Source organism: Mustela putorius, unplaced genomic scaffold, assembly GCF_011764305.1.
Source record: "Mustela putorius furo isolate JIRA1106 unplaced genomic scaffold, ASM1176430v1.1 tig00004013_pilon_pilon_pilon, whole genome shotgun sequence".
NCBI lineage: Eukaryota > Metazoa > Chordata > Mammalia > Carnivora > Mustelidae > Mustela > Mustela putorius.
In genome coordinates, this window is record NW_025422151.1 from 995,097 (window position 1) to 1,014,766 (window position 19,670).

The 19,670-nt window shown below is 33.5% G+C and overlaps 1 protein-coding gene across 2 annotated transcripts in view; it reads right to left on the reverse strand.

Moving 5' to 3' along the window:
- The window catches only part of COG6 (component of oligomeric golgi complex 6), a 79,004-nt gene that overhangs the window by 47,057 nt on the left and 12,277 nt on the right, over positions 1-19,670 (reverse strand). For both annotated transcript variants that reach the window (XM_004779236.3, XM_004779237.3), the window contains exons 5-11: positions 14,867-14,978; positions 13,881-13,963; positions 13,446-13,516; positions 9,857-9,950; positions 4,573-4,701; positions 4,403-4,494; positions 2,828-2,892 (exon numbers count right to left, since the gene is read on the reverse strand). In XM_004779236.3, coding sequence (XP_004779293.1) covers positions 2,828-2,892; positions 4,403-4,494; positions 4,573-4,701; positions 9,857-9,950; positions 13,446-13,516; positions 13,881-13,963; positions 14,867-14,978 — 646 coding nt within the window. The remainder of the gene's footprint in view (positions 1-2,827; positions 2,893-4,402; positions 4,495-4,572; positions 4,702-9,856; positions 9,951-13,445; positions 13,517-13,880; positions 13,964-14,866; positions 14,979-19,670) is intronic.

Consider the following 19,670-nt stretch of genomic DNA (forward strand, 5'->3'; position numbering starts at 1 on the left):
AAAGTAACAGGCTTCACACTGATGCTCCACAGCACCTTCTCCAAAGCATATGCAATTTTAAGCTTAAACACAAATTTTTAAAACTGGAAGTAATAACTTATGCATACATTTACAAATTTATAGATTACTACCTAGGAAGTTCTGCTTTAGTAACTCACACAGTAAAGGATAAATACAGGGTAGAGTAAACCAAATCCACAGTTTTGCAAGTGTATCCCTCATTATCATTACAACCTTTTCCTAGGCTTCTAAAAATCACTATCTCCCCTTTTTTAAAAAGGATTCACTCTTACAAAGAAACAAGACCAAATGAGAGATACTTAACCAAAAGATCCAATAGCATATGCCATTATGAAAAGTTCAATGGCTTATCAGGACAAAAAAAATTTCTATTAATGGAATGTAATTAATGGAATGTAAAAATTTTTATATTACTAGAATATAAAATGTCACTAAATTTCAGATTGTAATTGCAAACGAAAATGTTAAAGTAAGTTTTCGTTTGTTTTCTCAGCTGACAACTACAGTATATCAACTGAGTATTGGATACCCAAATGAGGTTATATAGGAAGAAAATTCTGAAAATAATGTAAATTGTCATAAGTATATAAAGGAAGAGAAGAATTGTTGGATCATATAATATATCAAGCTATTTTGACACATAACTTCTATAAATATCTGTTACATATTCTCTGGAGTAGGCATTTAATTTACTATCATATGAAAAGATCTAAGGTTTCTGTCACTTCAGATACTAAAAGGATTTTTTTTTTAATTTTACAGTAGAAATATTTTTGCTTGCTTACTAGTTTTTTCTTCACCTTTTGATATCTGATATTAAAATTTCACAGGCAGTCACAATAATGACCTACAATTGTTATAAACATCTTTTGGGACATAAACTTTTAGGAAGATGAAATGAAGTACATTTTAAAACAAAGGCATAAATTTCTTTATATAAGCAAGGTTATTAATTTAATATTTTTAATAACATAATAACATTTCTTACTCAGACCAGAACAAGAAACACTAAAGTCCATTCCAACCCTCAGATTCTAGAATTATATTGTGTACAATCACTTTAACAACAACAAAAAAAGTTATCAGCAATAAAAGGAACATAATATCCTAACTAAGGAAGGGGGTAGAGGGAAATAAGGGAGATAAAATCTAATTTATTCACCAATGCAATTTATTCATTGTTATGACTCCAAGTTCCCTCTAACTCTATGTAGTTAGGAAAAAAATATGCAAAGTGTAGAAAGAGAAATATTTTTATTTTCTCCTTTCTTTTTTTAATCTTTTCAATAACTGCTAGTATACAAAACAAGCGACATTTACGTAAGTATAAATGTCTGAAAATCAAACTATGGCAAATATTTCATTTGAGAGAACTAAGTAAAATAATTTCAAATATTTTGCTATTTATTTACTGAATATGCAACTGAATCCTAAAATGATCAAATTACAGTAACAATTAAATCTGTAAATCAATTATTACAAAGGTGTGCAGTCTGATATTTTCTTGCCTACAATAAACAATAAGATACCAAAGAAAATCTTAGAAACAAACAAAAAAATCAGTTTTAAAATTAGTTATTGGTAAAAATAAATGATAAACCTTCTGGATTTCAATTTCTGCATACTAAACTGAAGTAAATCAACAAGGAAAGTAAACCAACAACTACAAAGTATTCCATATATACTAATAGAGAAAAATAGCATCTGCTGCAGGCCTAGTAGATGTCAGGAACTATGTACTTCATCTGCACAGTTTTCTCATTTCATCTTCACAACCACCCTTAATGGTAGCTTTCTCTCTCTCTCTCTCTCTCTCTCTTTTTTTTTTTTATTTGAGAAAGAAAAAAAGAGAGCAGGAGCAGGGCAGTGAGGGGCAGAAGGAGAGGGAGAAGTAGGCTCCCTGCTAATCAGGGAGCCCAATGCAACAAGAGGCTGGATTCCAGGACCCTGAGATCATGACCTGAGCCAAAGGCAGATGCTTAACAGACTGAACCAGCCAGGTGCCACATGGTAGGTTTTTATATACAGGTTCAACAGAAGAGGCAAGTCGAATAAGTGAACACAATTAAGTGGCAAAGTGGAAATTCTAACCCAAGTTTGACTTCAAATTCTGTTCCTTGTACTACAAATAGTATTGATAAGAAAACCTATATATGTTATTTTATCCTTATATTTATCATAATTTATTGCTATAATAGACAAAAAATGTACAATGCTTGAAACATAGCAAATGGAACAATTTCGTAGAAAATTTCTGTTAAAAAAAAAAAGAAAAGAACTGTTAAAAGTTCATATATTTGGGGTGCCTGGGTGGTTCACTGGGTTAAGCCTCTGACTTCGGCTCAGGTCATGATCTCAGGGTCCTGGGATCGAGCCCCACATCGGGCTCTCTGCTTGGCAGGGAGCCTTCTTCCCCCTCTCTCTCTGCCTGCCTCTGTGCCTACTTGTGACCTCTCTCTCTGTGTCAAAAAAATAAATAAAATCTTAAAAAAAAGAGAGAGAGTTCATAGATTAGTTATTTCAAGAGACTTTTTTCTCAATTTATTAACATAAATTACCATGGAAAACATAATATGGTAAGAAAAATAAGTGAATATATGCAAACTAAGAATATTTCAAATTTTCTTCCTTAGAAAGAAAATTGACAATGATTATTTTAAAATGTATTTTATTATCTTACACTAATGTATTAACTTGAGAAAACTATAGCTTGACTTCAAGCTGTTAAAAGGTTTTTTTTTTTTTTAAACTCATAGAAATATTTAGCCAGATGCCATATAACATATATAAAAAACAAAATATTTACCTTTAGAGGCCTACACACACCCTCAGTAATGTGCCCAACAACCTCCTGGATATTTTCTTCAACACCTACAATTAATTACAACATAACTGAAAATTTTTTTTCCATATTACACATACGTTCAAAAAACTAAGAAACAATAATGCATATGATTAATGGCACTAATTACAAACATTTAAAATAACAACATTATTTTATTAAGTTCAGTATCTGTTAGGACATTATTACGTTAATATCTGGGTCTAGAGCCTTGTTAATTTATTGTGCTGCTGACTAATAAAATGAACATTACTTCTTTGTGAAAAAGAGTAATTGTATGAGTCACAGGAAAAAATGACTAGGAAACATATTAACTGAAGGAAGTGATGCGAAGATGTGTTAGTATTTGTTCTACAAACGTCTTAATCTGGGCAGGAGTGCTGAACACAGAAGCTGAGCTTATAAAGATGGAAAGCACACATTGTAATCTAACAGAAAAACTGGCATTAACTAAATACTATTTGCCAAGCTCCTGTCTACTTGGCATTTACTGCCTGCAACCGCCTTCTTTTTTACACATAGAGAAGCTGAGGCTTGGAAGAATGAAGCCATTCCCAAAGAATAACCCATTTTATCCACCTCTGATCTATAATCTTCCGACCTCTCCACACTGCCTCTCATCTGTACTTCACTAGAACATCTTTTAAGAAATTCATTCTTTTAAACTAGGTTAATTAGGTTAACAGAAAAAGTTCAGACCTTGTGCCAATCAAACATACCCGCTGAATCTAATTTGTGTATCAAAGAGTGAAAAAAATGAGGAAGGGTGAGTAAGGATCTTCCCCATCTATACACTAGCCTCTCCTGGAGATCACGTTGTGAACCTGAAGGACATGGGGCTGGGCAATGCAACACAGTCAAGCGATACCAGTCACAATATTTCCCTTTAATTCCTATCAAAAATAGAGTATCTTCATTTTCCATTTACCCCTCAGTATTGTAGTCACAATACTAAGAAGATCTGAAATTCTATAAGTAACAGACAAAGTGACTCAAAAATCATCCATTTTTGTCTTCCTTAAAGCAAGACCAAAACTTTTAGTACAATTAGTACTACATGAGTAGTTATTCAAAAACTTTAAAACAGTCACATAAGAATGAATAAAATGGTTGGGTAGTAGAAAAGAAGCAGTATAGCTTAATAACCTCAAACTCAGTCTGATTACTCATAGTTAAGAGGAAGATAATACCGTAATACCACCTCTCGCCTTTAAAGTGGGGCATGGAAGACCTGAGACAGTGGATGCTACATGCTCCAGAAGTGCCTTCAAAGTGAGGCAGGGGAGTCTAGGCCTGCTATGGGAAGGCTACAAGGGACCAGTACACGAGTGTGAACGGCTGTGTGACAGGAAAGTGATGCTGAGAGAAGCCTATTAGCAGAAAAGGGAAATCAGAGAGGAAAATTAAGTAGGGTGCTTAATGTGACACCTAGGTGTGAAGAGTTTATCTCTGTGAAGCTGACAGCAGTAAAAATAGAAACAGAGAAGCCCTGGGTTATTTTCTATACTTAGACGTTAGGAATAACAACAGAGGACCCACCTTGTATAGTTATATGCTTTAAGAGAGCTTCAAGGTGTTCTTTTTCAGAAGCAGTAGCTTGATGGAGCCAAGCCAACATATCTCCTACATATCTAGTGCAAAACCTAAATGTTAGTGAAGAGTTCCTTCAGAAAAACATCAAATATTCCAACACTGTCTGATTACTATACCTCAAAGGGTCATGGGAGTGCATTTCAATGGGTCTTGGTGTGCCTCCTGGGCCCCCTCTTGTAAGAGCATCAATAAATCCACGAACAACAGTGCTTCTTCTGGCTGTTCCAAATTCATCTAAGGTATACCTAGAAGAAACAAGTTATTTGAAAAACAGATGTGTTTCTTTTTAATGGGTATATCCAATTATTCATGCAATTTCTGGGATAAGCAAGACATTTACAGCTTCTTTACACAACTCTCTTAAGCAATTCTGTTTTTAAACAACAAAAAATATTTATGAAATAAATTTCTCATAATGAAAAGTCAGTCTAAAGTTCCCTATTTTTACTACTCCTCAGAAAGAACATTGGAATTTGGGATTGATAACAGGGGCAATGGCAATAAGGGACAGAGCAGTGGGTCTGGTAAAAGTAAAAATCAAGGAAAGGTGAAAATCCGTGATTCTTTAGGTTTTGGTAACCTTGGAGCCCAAAACATGATGTTCTAGTGTTCACAAAGGCCATTATATCTAGTTCTCAGAAAACTGCTTACAGTTAGAACTCTGCAATCCAAAGAACAACATTTTTTTTTTCACCACCATCAAAACTTTCCTGAACATATTATTCATACCTAAAAGCTTATTTTGACTCTAATACTAGACACATGTTCTTTAAATTTACTGACCAATGAGGCATACAGAGTAAAAACTTTTTAATGTATATTTAGAAGTGATCAATTGTGGTTGAAAGAAAAAAAAAAAAAGACTTCCTAAAGTGATGGAGTTTACACGAAAGAGAACTTTAAACTAGGAGATCAATTCAGGGTGAAATCACAGGATGGCCTGGAATTGCCAAGAGTGCACATTTCTCTGACTAGAATCACCCTTGGTTTCCCACTATTACCACAATTCCTTACACCCACCACCATTCAAAGTTCTTGCCATTTTAAAAGTACACAGGAAAAAAAGAAATTTTTATCGCAATCCAATGTCAGTGGATTCCAGACCCATGAACTTTTAAATCTCTAGAGTTTCTGACAACAGACTTCACAATAAGAATTATTTGTAAGAATTACCTTACATATGTAACATATGTTACATATATATGTAAACATATATAATAAGAATTATATGTAAGAATTACCTTACATATAAACCAAATTACCAAAATTTGGGATTTGGGTTTCCAAAAGAATTAATTTCTTCCACTACTGTAAAAGCTATAATGCTTTCTTTAACATGCTACTGATTGAACAAAAAAATCCACATTTTTTTCAGGGATGCCTGGGTGGCTCAGTCGGGTAAGTAACCGACTCTTGATTTCAGCGCAGGTCATGATCTGAGTCATGAGACTAAGCCCTATGTTGGTTCCATGCTCAGCAGGGAGTCTGCGTGAGATTCTCTTGCTCCCTCTGCCCCTTTCCCTGCTCACATGCACACTCTCTCTCTCAATAAATAAAATAATTAAACTTTTTAAAAAAATCTTTAAAAATAAAAAATAAAATCCACATTTTTTAAACATAAGAAAGTTGGAAGAGGGAATATTTTTAAATAAAAGGGAAAGTATAGTGAAGTGGTCAATATCTACAAATTTGTAGGAATCTGAACCTTTTTAAGGGCTGTTCAGTAGAAACCAGATCATGTTTTTTTGTGCTTGGCTTCAATTAAAAGGAAACAGCTCTGAAATTCTGTGTAGTGACATACTAGCCATATGTCAAGATGAAATGCACTATCCCGCCAAGCTCTAAGCACGCAGTGACCTTGTAAGCACTTTCTATGTTTTAAAACAAATTAGAACCAAAATGCTTTGCTTTTTTTTTTCCCCTCGTGCTCTTAAATTTGTATGTTTAGTGTAAAGGATGCATTCCTTTAAATGATCACCAACTCTATGCAATCATTTCTAATCAGATGATTACTTACAGTATAAAATTCACAACTTTTAACTTCTCAAATACATAAAACTCATTCTCAAAACCCACAATAAACAGAAGCAATGTAAATTCTGTTTCTAGGTCTATTTACTATGACCACAAGCTGTGTTAGAAACCGGTGAATTCACTGGCATTTTAAATGGGGGTAGGGGTGAATTATCAAGCCTGACAAACACTGGACTCTGATCTTATAATTATATGAAATAAACATATACGTTAATATGAATGTTAATCTCCCTGCAACAATAGATATAATTCGAAGCAAAACCAGCAAGCACTATAATGAATCTTCAATGACATCCATATATGTGAAACACTTTTTCCCAGAGAAAGAATACTTCGACTAAAAAGAGATTATTTCCCAACAAAGGTCAAAAATTCAAAATGAGCTTTATGAAGGTATTACAATTATATAAATATTCTAAAATGTCTCCAGCTAAAACTAAAAATTAAACTCCTCATTTTTAATGTCTATAGCAAAAAAAGAAAAAATCTGGTCAAAAAGCAAATTAAAATATGAAAAATATTGGTCAAAACCAAATTAACGAATAGTGTAAAAGCCTCCAAGAAATGTAACGAAAACATAAAGAATGAAGAAATCAGCAAATTACTACATTCTTTAATACTTTATATTCTGAAGGTGGACCAAAGGAAGGAAGATATCAATCTACTTATAATAAATTTATTTATTTAAAAAAGATATTTCTTTTTTTCTTCTTTTGAAAATTTTTTAAAAAATTTATTCACTTGACAGGGGTGGAAGGTTGGGGGAACCAGGTGGTGGGTACTAAAGAGGGCACGGATTGCATGGAGCACTGGGTGTGGTGCAAAAACAATGAACACTGTTACGCTGAAAAAAATAAATAAATTTAAAAAATTTTTAAAAAAATTATTCACTTGAGAGAGAGAACATGGGCAGCGGGGAGAGGCAGAGTGAGAGGAAGAAGCAGAATCCCTAATGAGTTAGGAGCCTGAGGTGGGCTCAATCCCAGGACCCAGGGATCCCAGGACCCAGAGATCATGACCTGACCTGAGCTGAAGGCAGCCACTTAACCATCTGAGCCACCCAGGTGCCCCTATGAAGAAGTTTCTATACTTGATTTATTAAAAATTAATAATTCATTAGCACTTCACAGTTACATACTGCCTAATAAAAACTGGGTGGAAACTCCTCTCAAGGACTTCAATAATTACCATTTTGCTTGCACAGGATACCTACTCTTTTGAGAAAGACTAAGGTCAGTGAAGCTTTTATACATTACTTAAATAAAGTTCATATAGTGCCATCTGGTGGTTAACATGATACATTGTTAAATTTTTCCTAAATTTAAAGAAACTACTACTTTGGAGATAAATGATTACTTAATGAAAGGCCAATTTTCTTTTTTAACATTCATCTTATGAGAATCAATTGGTCTTAAAAATCCTCCTCCTTTGCAAGTTAACTTTCAAATGCCTCTTACAATCTTCCCAACTGCACCGCTGCCTTCCCTATTCCCTGGCATGTATCCCTTCAATAATAAATCTTTTTTGCCCATTATAGTTCTATTCCATGTCTTTCAAGCTTTTCCTGGCGGTCGTAACAGACTTTAAATATCCCTCTGTGGTTGACAACTTTCCAGTTTATCTCCTTCCAAAATAAAAATAATAGCTAATATTTAGTGGTGAGCAAAGCATTATGCTAAACACCTGATGTGAACAATTTAATATTCACAAAGATCCTGTAAGATAGGCACTATTTTTATCCTCATTTAAGGAAACTGGGGTTTATGAAAGTAGAGGGGCTTGCCAAAAAATCTAATTCAGAGCTCACCTTCTAAACTATTATGCAATATTGCTCCTTTCCAAGTGTTTATTGAGAATCAAAATTTAGTAAAAATATATTTATATGGTAGGAGTCAGTTGACCAAAACACAAAGGCATTTTTTTAAACAAAGACTAACCCTGTGAACAAATATGAATCTGTGGACAATGTAACACTTGACTAAAATCAAAACCAAATTTCAAAACCAAATATTTTCAGCACTAAAAGACTCTCATAATTAAACACCAATACCTGAAAGTAAAAAGGCTGGGAAAGAAATTCCAAGGTAGATAAAATCTGCTGAGCTGGTGAGCCATGGTGAACAAGGTTTATCACATATCCATGCACCACGTTCAGAGCTATCACGATGCAGCTCTTGCTGCCAATACAGCAGCCAATGTAAGCTTTTATAATCAATTTCACGGAAATACATGTTGTTTCACAATCCACATCTCTGCACCTGCTATTCCCTCAACTTGGGATGTTCTCAATTCCCTTCTCTTCCTGACAAATGCCTATTCAACCTTGAGAACTCACGTGAAACCTATTTCCCAGAGGAAACCTTCCCTAATGTTCATTCCTTTCCCCTAGCACAGAACACTTGAGCCACATAGCACCAGATACAGGGACTCTAAAATAGCAATCACTGTAGTCATTAAAATGGATGTGCAAGTTGAGGGCAGAGTTTAATTGATGTTATGTCTCTAGCACACAGAACTGTGCTTAACATAGAGTAAGTACTCAGTAAGTACTCATGGAATGTTATTATTTTACACAGCTGTCCCAGCATTTGTGTTCTGAAAACTTATAGGCTAAGCAATGTTCCAATCAGAAAGAATAATGGGGAGATACTCTAAAACTATTACAAGCCTCTGAAAGACATGACTCGGAGCAAGACTGAACTGAATGCCTATGTGGAGTCCCCTAGTTTTCTGTTTCCAGTATTGTAACTCCCCAATTGATCTCCCTATTTCCATACTACTGCAGAAATTAAAAATAAAAATTTACTTCTATTTTATATAAAGAATAAAATTAAAATATAGAATAAAAATATGTGAACAATTAATAATGCATGTAGTTCTTATACAAATCACCATCATACATCTCTTGGCCGGCATAAATTACTGAATCAAACACCTGAACTCCTTCTTTTCTTGAATCTTATTAATGGAATCCTGATTTTAAATTTTCTTTTTTTCATTTCTGGGAAATTATATCTCTCAGTCCCCTATCTGACCTCCTTCTCTCTAGGGAAGGATTGATAAAGGAGTTTTAGTTTCATGCAATTCTAAGGTAGTAATGAGCTGACAGACTGAGAAAAAGCCCCTTAACCTCTACATAAATAAAGGGTAGTCTAGATATAGGGACATCCTGCTTTTCCCCTCCATATGGCATTCTATAATACACAATGAGCAAATAAGCTGATGCTCCAATGATACACATATGAAAATATCACTGTAAATTATATTACTCAAACTAATGTATATAAATTTAATACTGAAAGCTAGCATAACTTATCAAAGAAAAAACAGATTTATTTTTTTTTTAATTAGGAAAAAGTCACCAACTTATATAAGACAGGTCTATCCTGCAGGGCTTCCATAGCCTGAGTTAATACTGGAGATATGTCACATGATTCTTGGGTCAATGTTCTGCATTCACCTGAAAAACAGTTAACATATAATTATAGCCCTTGTTAAATTAAAATTAGGTCGTACACTCTAAAGTCTTAACAAATATTACAAGAAAAAATGCTCAGAAGAACTTAGAGAATATGCCGATCAAAAACTATTTTATGCTGTCAACGACACTAAAAATGTAAGCTTAAGTATTTGTGTAACTTTCTATGACCACACATGCTATCCAGTGCACCCCAAACCTCTATTTTATTATTATTTAGAGACTACAGTTCCAAAGAAACCAATCAATGAACAAATATTCACTGAGTAACTGCTACACACATGGCAATGTTCAAGGGGGAAGAGGCAGAATATAAAAAATATATTACCAATCCCTTCCCTTGGGAGCAAATTTAAGCAGTTTGCTAAAAATGTTCACATAAATAATATGGTAATAAGATAGTAATTTCAAAATAGTTTAGATCCTAAACTTTTAAAAATCTCTATACCAATATCTTCTTTACTATTCCAATTTTATCCATAAAATGCTAACTAAATGTCTACTATGTTCAAAAAACTCAGAACTTGTTCAGAAATTCCCAAATATCTGGTATATGTGGACCTCACATTAGCATATTTTCTAGCAAGCACTGAGAATGCATGTTTTAGAAATGAAAAAAATGAAATCTTTTTTTTTTTTAAGAAGACTATTGACTATATTCCCTATGCTGTACCTTTCACCTGCATGACTTATTTTATAACTGGAAGTTTGTATCTCTTAATCCCCTACACCTAGTTTGCCCACCCCTCCCCCACCATCATCTACCACTCCTCTGGCAACAGCCAGTTTGTTCTCTATATTTAAGAGTCTGTTTGTTTGTTTGTTTGTTTTTAGATTCCCATATAAATGAAATCATATAATTTTTGTCTTTCTCTTTCTGACTTAATTTACTTAGCATAATAATTCCTTCTAGGTCTATCAGTGTTTCAAAAATGGTAACTTCCAGTTGCTTTTATGGCTGAGTAATAGCTGATTGTATCTATATACACCACATCTTCTTTATCCATTCAGTTGACCTTGAGTTGGTTCCATATCTTGGCTATTGTAAATAATACTGCAATAAACATAAGGGTGTATATATCTTCTTGAATTACTGTTTTCATTTTCTTTGGGTAAGTATCTAGTAGTAGAATCACTGGATTATATGATATTTGCTTATAATTTTCTGAGGAACCTCCATACTGTTTTCCACAATGGTTGCACCAACTTACATTCCCATGCATACTGTACGAGGGCTTCTTTTCCTCCACATCCTTACCAACATCTGCTATTTCTTGTCTTTATGATATTAGTCATTCTGAGTGGTGTGATGATAGCTCACTGTGATTTTGATTTGCATTATGATTAGTGATGTTGAGTATCTTTTCATGTGCTTGTTGGTCATCTATAGGTTTTCTTTGGAAAAATGTCTGTTTAGTTCCTCTGTCCACTTTTTAATCAAATTGTTTTTCTGGTGTTGAGTTGCATGAATTCTTCATATATTTTGGATATCAATCCCTTATCAGTTATATCATTTGCAAATATCTTATCCTATTCAGCAGGCTGTTTTTTGTTTTATTGATGGTTTCCTTTGCAGGAATTAGGTATCTTAAGATGACTCCAAAGTCCTTAGGAGTCAGAAGGCCATAGTTTAGAACCACTATGTTAGGTATTGTGGAAGCACAAAAAAAATGTGAGGTAATATCCTTGTCTTTGAGAAAGTAGAAATCTAACTGGAGAGGCTAACATATAAATATATTAAAAGTTAAGTAGTAATGTACCGAATGTCAAATATTTCCAACAATTAGTGTTTAGAGATGCAAAAAGTCACTGTAATTTAATGTAGTCATGGAGAGTTCCAGAAAGATGCAGAACCCAAGTTCAGCTTTGAATACTGAAGTAGGAATTGAATTGAAAGACAGAAAGCCAGACAACATTCCAAATAGGAACAAACAGTGCAAACAAGAGAGGTAGAAAAAGAAATGGGTTTTGGACATAAAGAGTAAAATGATCAAGCAGATAATTAAATTTTCCATCTAATACAGATTTTATTAGTTTACTGCTTGTATGCCTAACTCCTTCCAACAGTCAGTTGGTAACACCTATTAAAACATCAGATAACTTCTATCCTATCCTTCTTTTTTTTTTTTTTTTAAAGATTTTATTTATTTGACAGAGAGAGATCACAAGTAGGCAGAGAAGCAGGCAGAGAGAGAGGAGGAAGCAGGTTCCCCGCTGAGCAGAGAGCCTGATGCGGGGCTCGATCCCAGGACCCCGGGATCACAACCTGAGCCGAAAGCAGAGGCTTTAACCCACTGAGCCACTCAGGCGCCCCATCCTATCCTTCTGTCTTCACTGTCTTCTTGGTTTTGACAGGCAATTTTGTGAACAGATTACTGAAACATTTTAAAACAAAACTAAAATAAATAAACCAATTGTGGCAGCAAAATAATGGCCCTCCAAGGATCACTAATTCCTGGAACATGTGAATATGTTATAATACATAGCAAAAGGGACTTTACAGACAAAATTAAGGTAACGGATCTTAAAATAGGGACATGTTCCTGGATTATTCAAGAAAATCCAATGATACAGGTCTTAAAAGTAGAAGAGGCTGGCAAGAGTCAATCAGAGATATGATATGGACGAAGAGGCAGGAGAGATTCAAAGTGAGTGTCTCAATCCATTATTGCTGACTCTAAAGACAGAGGAAGAGGCCATAAGCCAAAGAATGTTGGAAGCCTCTAGAAGTGGGAAAAGCTCTGAGTGACAGCCAGTGGAAACTCACACCTCAGTCTGCCCTACAGACTCAAGTTATTAAATTATGCCAACAAACTCAATAAGCAAGGAAACAGATTCTTCATAGAGCCTCCAGAAATGAATGCAGCCCTACCAACACTATTAGTGTGGTGACACCCTGTCTGATTTCTGACCTACAGAACCATAAGATAACAAATTTGTGTTGTTTGAGGTCATTATTTGCGGTGATTTGCTACAGCAGCAAGAGAAAAATCAATTCACCATGTATAAAACAGTTACTTAAATAATAAAAAATGCCTAATCAACTCTAAGATAAAGTAGGGCAGAAATATTGACTTTATTTTTTAATTCTAATCCTTAATCATACATAGAGCTTCAATGATAGAAGATACTCATGAGGGGCGCCTGGGTGGCTCAGTAGGTTAAAGCCTCTGCCTTCGGCTCCGGTCACAATCCCAGGGTCCTGGGATCGAGCCACTCATCGGGCTCTCTGCTCAGTGGGGAGCCTGCTTCCCTTCTCTCTTTCTGCCTGCCTCTGCCTACTTGTGATCTCTGTCAAATAAATAAATAAAAATCTTAAAAAAAAAAAAAAAGATGCTCATGATAAACAGTATGTTCAAAAGTAAAGTTCATTTTTCTTTTTAAAAAACTAAGATCAAAATATGGCATTAAAGGTCAGGTAAAATAACCATACTGAAAATATTCATGAATCTAGATTGTATGAAAGAAATCACTTACTTTGAGCCCACCGATAAAGCCTTTCATAAGCTGTTTCTTGAAGCAAGGCCATCTGTTCCATAATTTCTAAACTAAGGAAATTAAAGATTTATTTTAAAGTTTTAGACAATAGCCACACCAAAGAATTTGTTTTGTTTAATTACAGAGTGATCTGGTTATAGCATTAACATTTTATCCTTTATGGAATGATTTTGCAATAACTTTTCTATGACTAAATAAATGCTGTCAAATTTTAATACTATCACTTAGATAGGGAAGTGTTGTTTTGCTCTGTAAGTATCAGGGTATAACCAACTCCCTCCTTATCCAAAGACACATAAAGATTAAATTCCTATTCACACAATGTCATATTTCAAAAAGAACCTAGGACACTTTTAAAATTTTACAAATATAAGATTAGTAACGCAATTATGAATTGAAAAGGTTACTGCTCACCCTGCCGTTTGCTGGTTTGTACGCAAGAGAACTTTGACATCGTTATGAATCCGTTTTACTCTTCCCAATGCCTTGAAAAAATCCTTTAAAAGTAAGAATGCAACTTTAAAATGTCCATATTTCCAGGTGAAATTACATTACTCTAAATTGAAATATCACTACAAGGGGGAAAAAAATCCTTACACTTACTCTAAAGAAACCTTCCTGTAAATGACCTCGACTTTCTCTAAAGTTTTATACAAAGTATAACATATCTATTTAAATTTTAAAAAATACATTAATTCAATGTCTGCTAGCACCAAGTAGTATGCTAGTTGCTGGGAACACAAAATTTATAAAGACAAAAATCCCTGCCCTCAAGAAATACATAGTCTAGTGAGAGAGAATACAAACCTAAAGATTACTATATAAAGAAAAACATGCTATGTATTATACACCTTATTACTTAACCATAGCTTTATCACTGAAGATGATGTTTTATGTATCTTTACATACCTGTTCTTGCCCCCTAATCCAAGAGTAGAATGTGAAGTTGGAGGCATAGAGGCCGCTCATAAATATACAGGAACTGACTGACTGTGAACTCCAAGATTTTTTTTTTCGTTTAGAAAAAGGTAACATAGATAACCAAAGCCTTTTTTTTTTTTTTTAAATCAACAGATCCAGGATACAGAATTTAGAAAAGAAGCAATTAACAACACTGAAAATGGTTGAAAAAGGACTTAGAGATGAGGAGTAGGTTTTCTTTATAAACTTGATACTCTTTGATTTCTTAAAAAAAAAAAGAAGAAGCTTAGATAATGCTTTGAATAAACAACAAACAAAAAAGCCAGATTAAGGTAATTTAAAATGCATCTTAGTTTCTACTCTTAAAAAAAATTTTTAATCAACTTTTAAGATGATAAAATAAAGCCTTAAAAAAAAGTGATTTCTCTATAAATCAATATCTGCTATGCTTTAAATCATTGTAACAGAGAGCAAGATACCTCAGTAATAGGTCCTTCTCGAGTACCCCGGAGGAGACCCATTTCATCAGAAGTCAGCTGGAACTTGGATAAGAAGGCATCTGCAACTTGCGCTCTTATTTCTAATCTTTGACTATAATTTTAAAAAAGCAATAAAAAAAAAAAAATCAAGCATGCTGTGAATTTGCATCACCTAAAACAAGTTACATCTCTGACATAACTTCTTAAAACATGTTGAAAGATTCTCAATGTCTTTGAAAGCCTCATTTCTGCCTCAAACATTAGAAGCTCAGTAGGCATGTAGGTAATAAAATTAGCTGAACTTCTTCTACCTCAGATACCTGAAGACAATAAAAGGAATTAATCATTACGCAAAAGAGAAGAAATAAGTTCACAAATGATCCTTGCACAGCAAATTCTCAGTCACTCACATGTACTTGAATTATTCATCTTGTAATAAACAAGGTTATCCTACAGAAGAGAAATAGACCAATCTGCAACTGATTTTCTTCTTAGTGAAAAGTCCTTTGCTTCTGAGGTGTGCACATGAAGTGCTGTGTAGCAACCAAAAAGTCAGGTCTGTTATTTTTTAACTTTAGGTTAGAAACAGAAGCTAAGAACTCATTTACCGATTCTTTATAAATTCATAAAAGCACTTCACTTTTGTCTTCCCTTTTTCTGCATGATAAAAAGCCTTTTAAATTACATTATCTGGAGGCAACCTGTCTAGACTAGGTGGATAATTAAGAAAAGGCATGCTCTCATCTGGAATCTTGTCTGCAAGGACCTGAAGGACTGAGCCGAGTCACCATCTAAAAGCAAGTTGAGAGTACAAACTACCTGAATGAATTTCAACATTCCTGGCTTCTCTATCTTAGATTTAAAGATTAATAAAATTGTCTTTCACTAGCAGTATTCACAAGTCAGAAATATTCCACAATTTAATAATATTCAAATGATAGTGAATAAAATAAACATGAACGTTTTATGTTTAGAGAGTACAATGCATCTGCCATCTTAGTTTTGTTAGTATGGTCGGGTTGTGAGGTATTAAATTCACTCAAATGCTCTGAAATAGTGCAGCAAGTTAGAAAGTAAAAGTCCTCTAGGTGGCAGTAACATTCTGTTTATCTCAAATAATAATGTAAATCACCCAATGAAATCTACATTAGATAAATGGCCTATGTCCTTAATCATCTTATTATGGATATCAAAAAGTTATCTCAACAGGTTTTGTTTTACACTCTTAAAGCTCCAATCGTTATCATACAGGATTAAGGTAATTACAAGAATTCATAAAATTCCTGGAAATTATACAGATCAATCATTTTGCCTAAAAGCTTTTTGATGCTTCTTTTGGATGTATGTTTTGGGTCAATTTATCAGACACAAAGGAAATAAATTTCTTTAGTTTATAATTTACTTTTTTTAAAATCAAAGCTAGTATCACCCATCTTGATATTACTTCTTAATCATTAAATTTCACTGCAAATAATATTGTTGACTATTCTTAAAAAAAAAAAAAAAAAAAAACCATGAAATAAAGATTTTGGACCAGAGCCTGATCTGTATCAACAAAACATTGGTCCAAAAATATGTTGAACAATGGCCATACTGCTAAAACAAGGGTTTGGTATCTCAAGATGAGAACTTTTTTTAAAGTAGTGATGAAATAAATTCTAATATATTTTTTAAATCATATTACTCTTTAGTTATCATATATATATTCTTCCCAGTAAGACTGCACAATCATTCTGACAGAAAGTTACTGTAAGATAACCCAATCATTTGGTTTGGCAGCTTCTGTGCAATCTAATAACATTAATGTAGGGCTGTGTAAGAGCCCTAAGTCAGGGTCTGGTGTGACAAAAGATACATATGATACAGACTTCTCTCTCATCTTATATCATAACTGAAATACAGTATATTTTGGAGAGTTTTTAATATCTAAATAAAATCATATGAAATCAATGTTCATATAAAGCATATAAATGGCTATTATAAATTAGAACTTCTTTGATGTGTTCATGTAATCACTGCATATTATATATAATATATAAATAAAAATAGCAAATACATACTGTGAAATAACATGCAGCAGATAAATATGATAAAAATCTGTATGTATTAACATGAAATGATCTACAAGACATTTTACAGATACAAAAAACAGGTCCCCAAAAATATATAAACAAACTTTTTTTTTTTTTAAGATTTTACTTATTTATTTGTCAGAGAGAGAGAGAGAGAGAGAGAGAGAGAGACTGAGCACAGGCAGACAGAGTGGCAGGCAGAGGCAGAGGCAGAGGGAAAAGCAGGCTCCCTGCCGAGCAAGGAGCCTGATGTGGGACTCCATCCCAGGACGCAAGGATCATGACCCGAGCAGAAGGCAGCTGCTTAACCAACTAAGCCACCCAGGCATCCCTATAAACAAACTTTTTAAAAATACATATAATACACCCATAAATGAATTTTCAGAACATGTATTCATATACTAAGTATTTAAAATAAACTGTCTAATTAATCCTTATAATGATTCTTTCAAGCATTCCCAAAACATGATTTATGAATCTTATGGTGTTTCTTTTTTTTCCCTGAAAATATGCCTCTGTCATCTTTTAACTCCACCTTTTAACACCCCTAATTTCAAAATAATAAGAAAAAGAATTTAAAATTGGGCAAAACATATAAAAGAAAACAAAATAATTAGGAAATATAAGTGGCATGACAAAATGAAAAAAATACTGATTCATCAACATTCAATAAAACGTAAATTAGAATTATGTTATTGTTCATCTATAAAATTGGCAAAATTTTTAATGACAATACCTAGTACTGACAAAGGAAACATTCTCATAGATTGCTGATAGAAGTGTAAATTGGTATAACCTTTTTAGAGAGGAATTTAGGTAATATACAGGATATTTTAAGAAGTTTCTACCATTTGGGGCTCCTGGGTGGCTCAGCTGATTAAGCATCTGACTCCTGATTTCTGCTTAAGCCATGATCTCAGGGTCCTGGGATTGAGCCCCACAAGATGAGGCTCGGAGCTCCCAGGAAGTCTGCTTGGGATTCTCTCTCTCCCTCTCCCTCTGCCCCTCCTTGTGCATGCTCATAAGCACTCTCTCTCTCAAATAAATACAAAAATATTTTAAAAAATTAAAAGAAAATAAAAAGTTTCTAACATTTGATTCATGAATTACAATTCTAAGAGTATTTCCCAAGGAAATAATCTGAAATGCCCATAATGATTTAAAAACGTCTGTCAAGTCATTATTTTTAGTAATGGAAATAATATCCAATAATTTAAGAATGCTTAAATATATGTTGGTTCATTCACAAGACGAAATAAAATGTCACCATTAAAATACATGTTTTTTTCTAAATAAAAGACAGAAAAATGAACATAAAATATTAAGTGAACAAAGTAAAATGAACTATACACATATATTCATGCTGGGAAGAAATACACCAAAATGTTACTAGTAGTATGTCTGTGCAGTGAAGTTATAGCTGACTTTAATTTTCTTTCTTTAAATTTTATATATGTAAATGATAGGAAGAAGAAAAAAGGTCTACTCTCTTGCCTGAACAGATATGATTCTGGAATATATTTTTCTATGTATGTTTGTGCAAAACAGTTTTATATTTTTTTACAAACTTCAAAACCTGAATTAGTTTATAACAAATAACAAAATTACAACTATTAAACATTAAAATAGTAAGAAAGGATAAAAAAGTAAGTAACAGCTGAGGAAAGCCAATGTAGAGAGAAGATGTGCTGACAGGTTTATCTAATAGCTTTGGAGGAGGATGGAAGGGTAATGTTCCTTGATGGACGTCAAGCAGTGTGTTCAGCACCTATGTATATCATTGAATCAGCATGACAACCCTGTGACACAGATGCTAGTCCCTTTTTTCAGATGTGAAAACTGAGGCTGAAGGTTAAGGAGGAACTTCTACAAAATCAAAAATCTAATGAACTCTTACCCAAAATTTAGATTAAAATTCAGTTTTTTGTCTTCAAAGCTTACATTCTTTCCACTTTAACAAACTACACCTCAAAAAGAAATCTATATTCATCAAAGATTATTTTTCTGAGTTCAGAAAGAAATCTAGCTGCTGGGCCTTCACAAGAGACAATAAAATGTATAATGAATAGGGACTTCAATAGTATTAAAAAAAAAAAGTTTAATTATGTGGATATCACTTCCTATCACTGAAATCCACCTTCTATCAACTAAATATCATAAAGAAATGTTAGTTGCAGTTCTGTGAAGACAATTTTACATGCAGCTTTATTAGAGCATCACCTATCACAATGACTGAACTTCTTCTGACCCAGTTGGGAAAATATTCATATCCTTTATGTATCTGTCTCAATAAGAACGTCACATTATCTAAATAAGCCTACAGAATTTCTCTTTCTAAAGCTAATCACTTAACAAGGCTTCTTGCTAAAAGAAAAGGTAATATTTAAAAATGGAAAAACAACTCTAGGCCAGCTCCCAGGAATCTGTTATAATTTCTGGTATGTAATTTTCCTAAAATACTTTCCGCAAATGTTCACTTGGCACATCATATCTATAGCTGCTGGAATACTAGAATGTCAGAAATTTCACTCCCAAAAGCATACCAGGCCAAAACACTTCCATCAATTTACTAAAATAATAAACATGAATAATCCTTAGTTTTGAGAATATACAGACAGAAACACAACGTTCTAATGTTGCCTCCTGTAGACATTAATTAGGGTCCCATATATGCAACAAGCTGCAATATAAAGCTTCTTTTTCAGTTTTTATTTTTTATTTACTCAAAAATT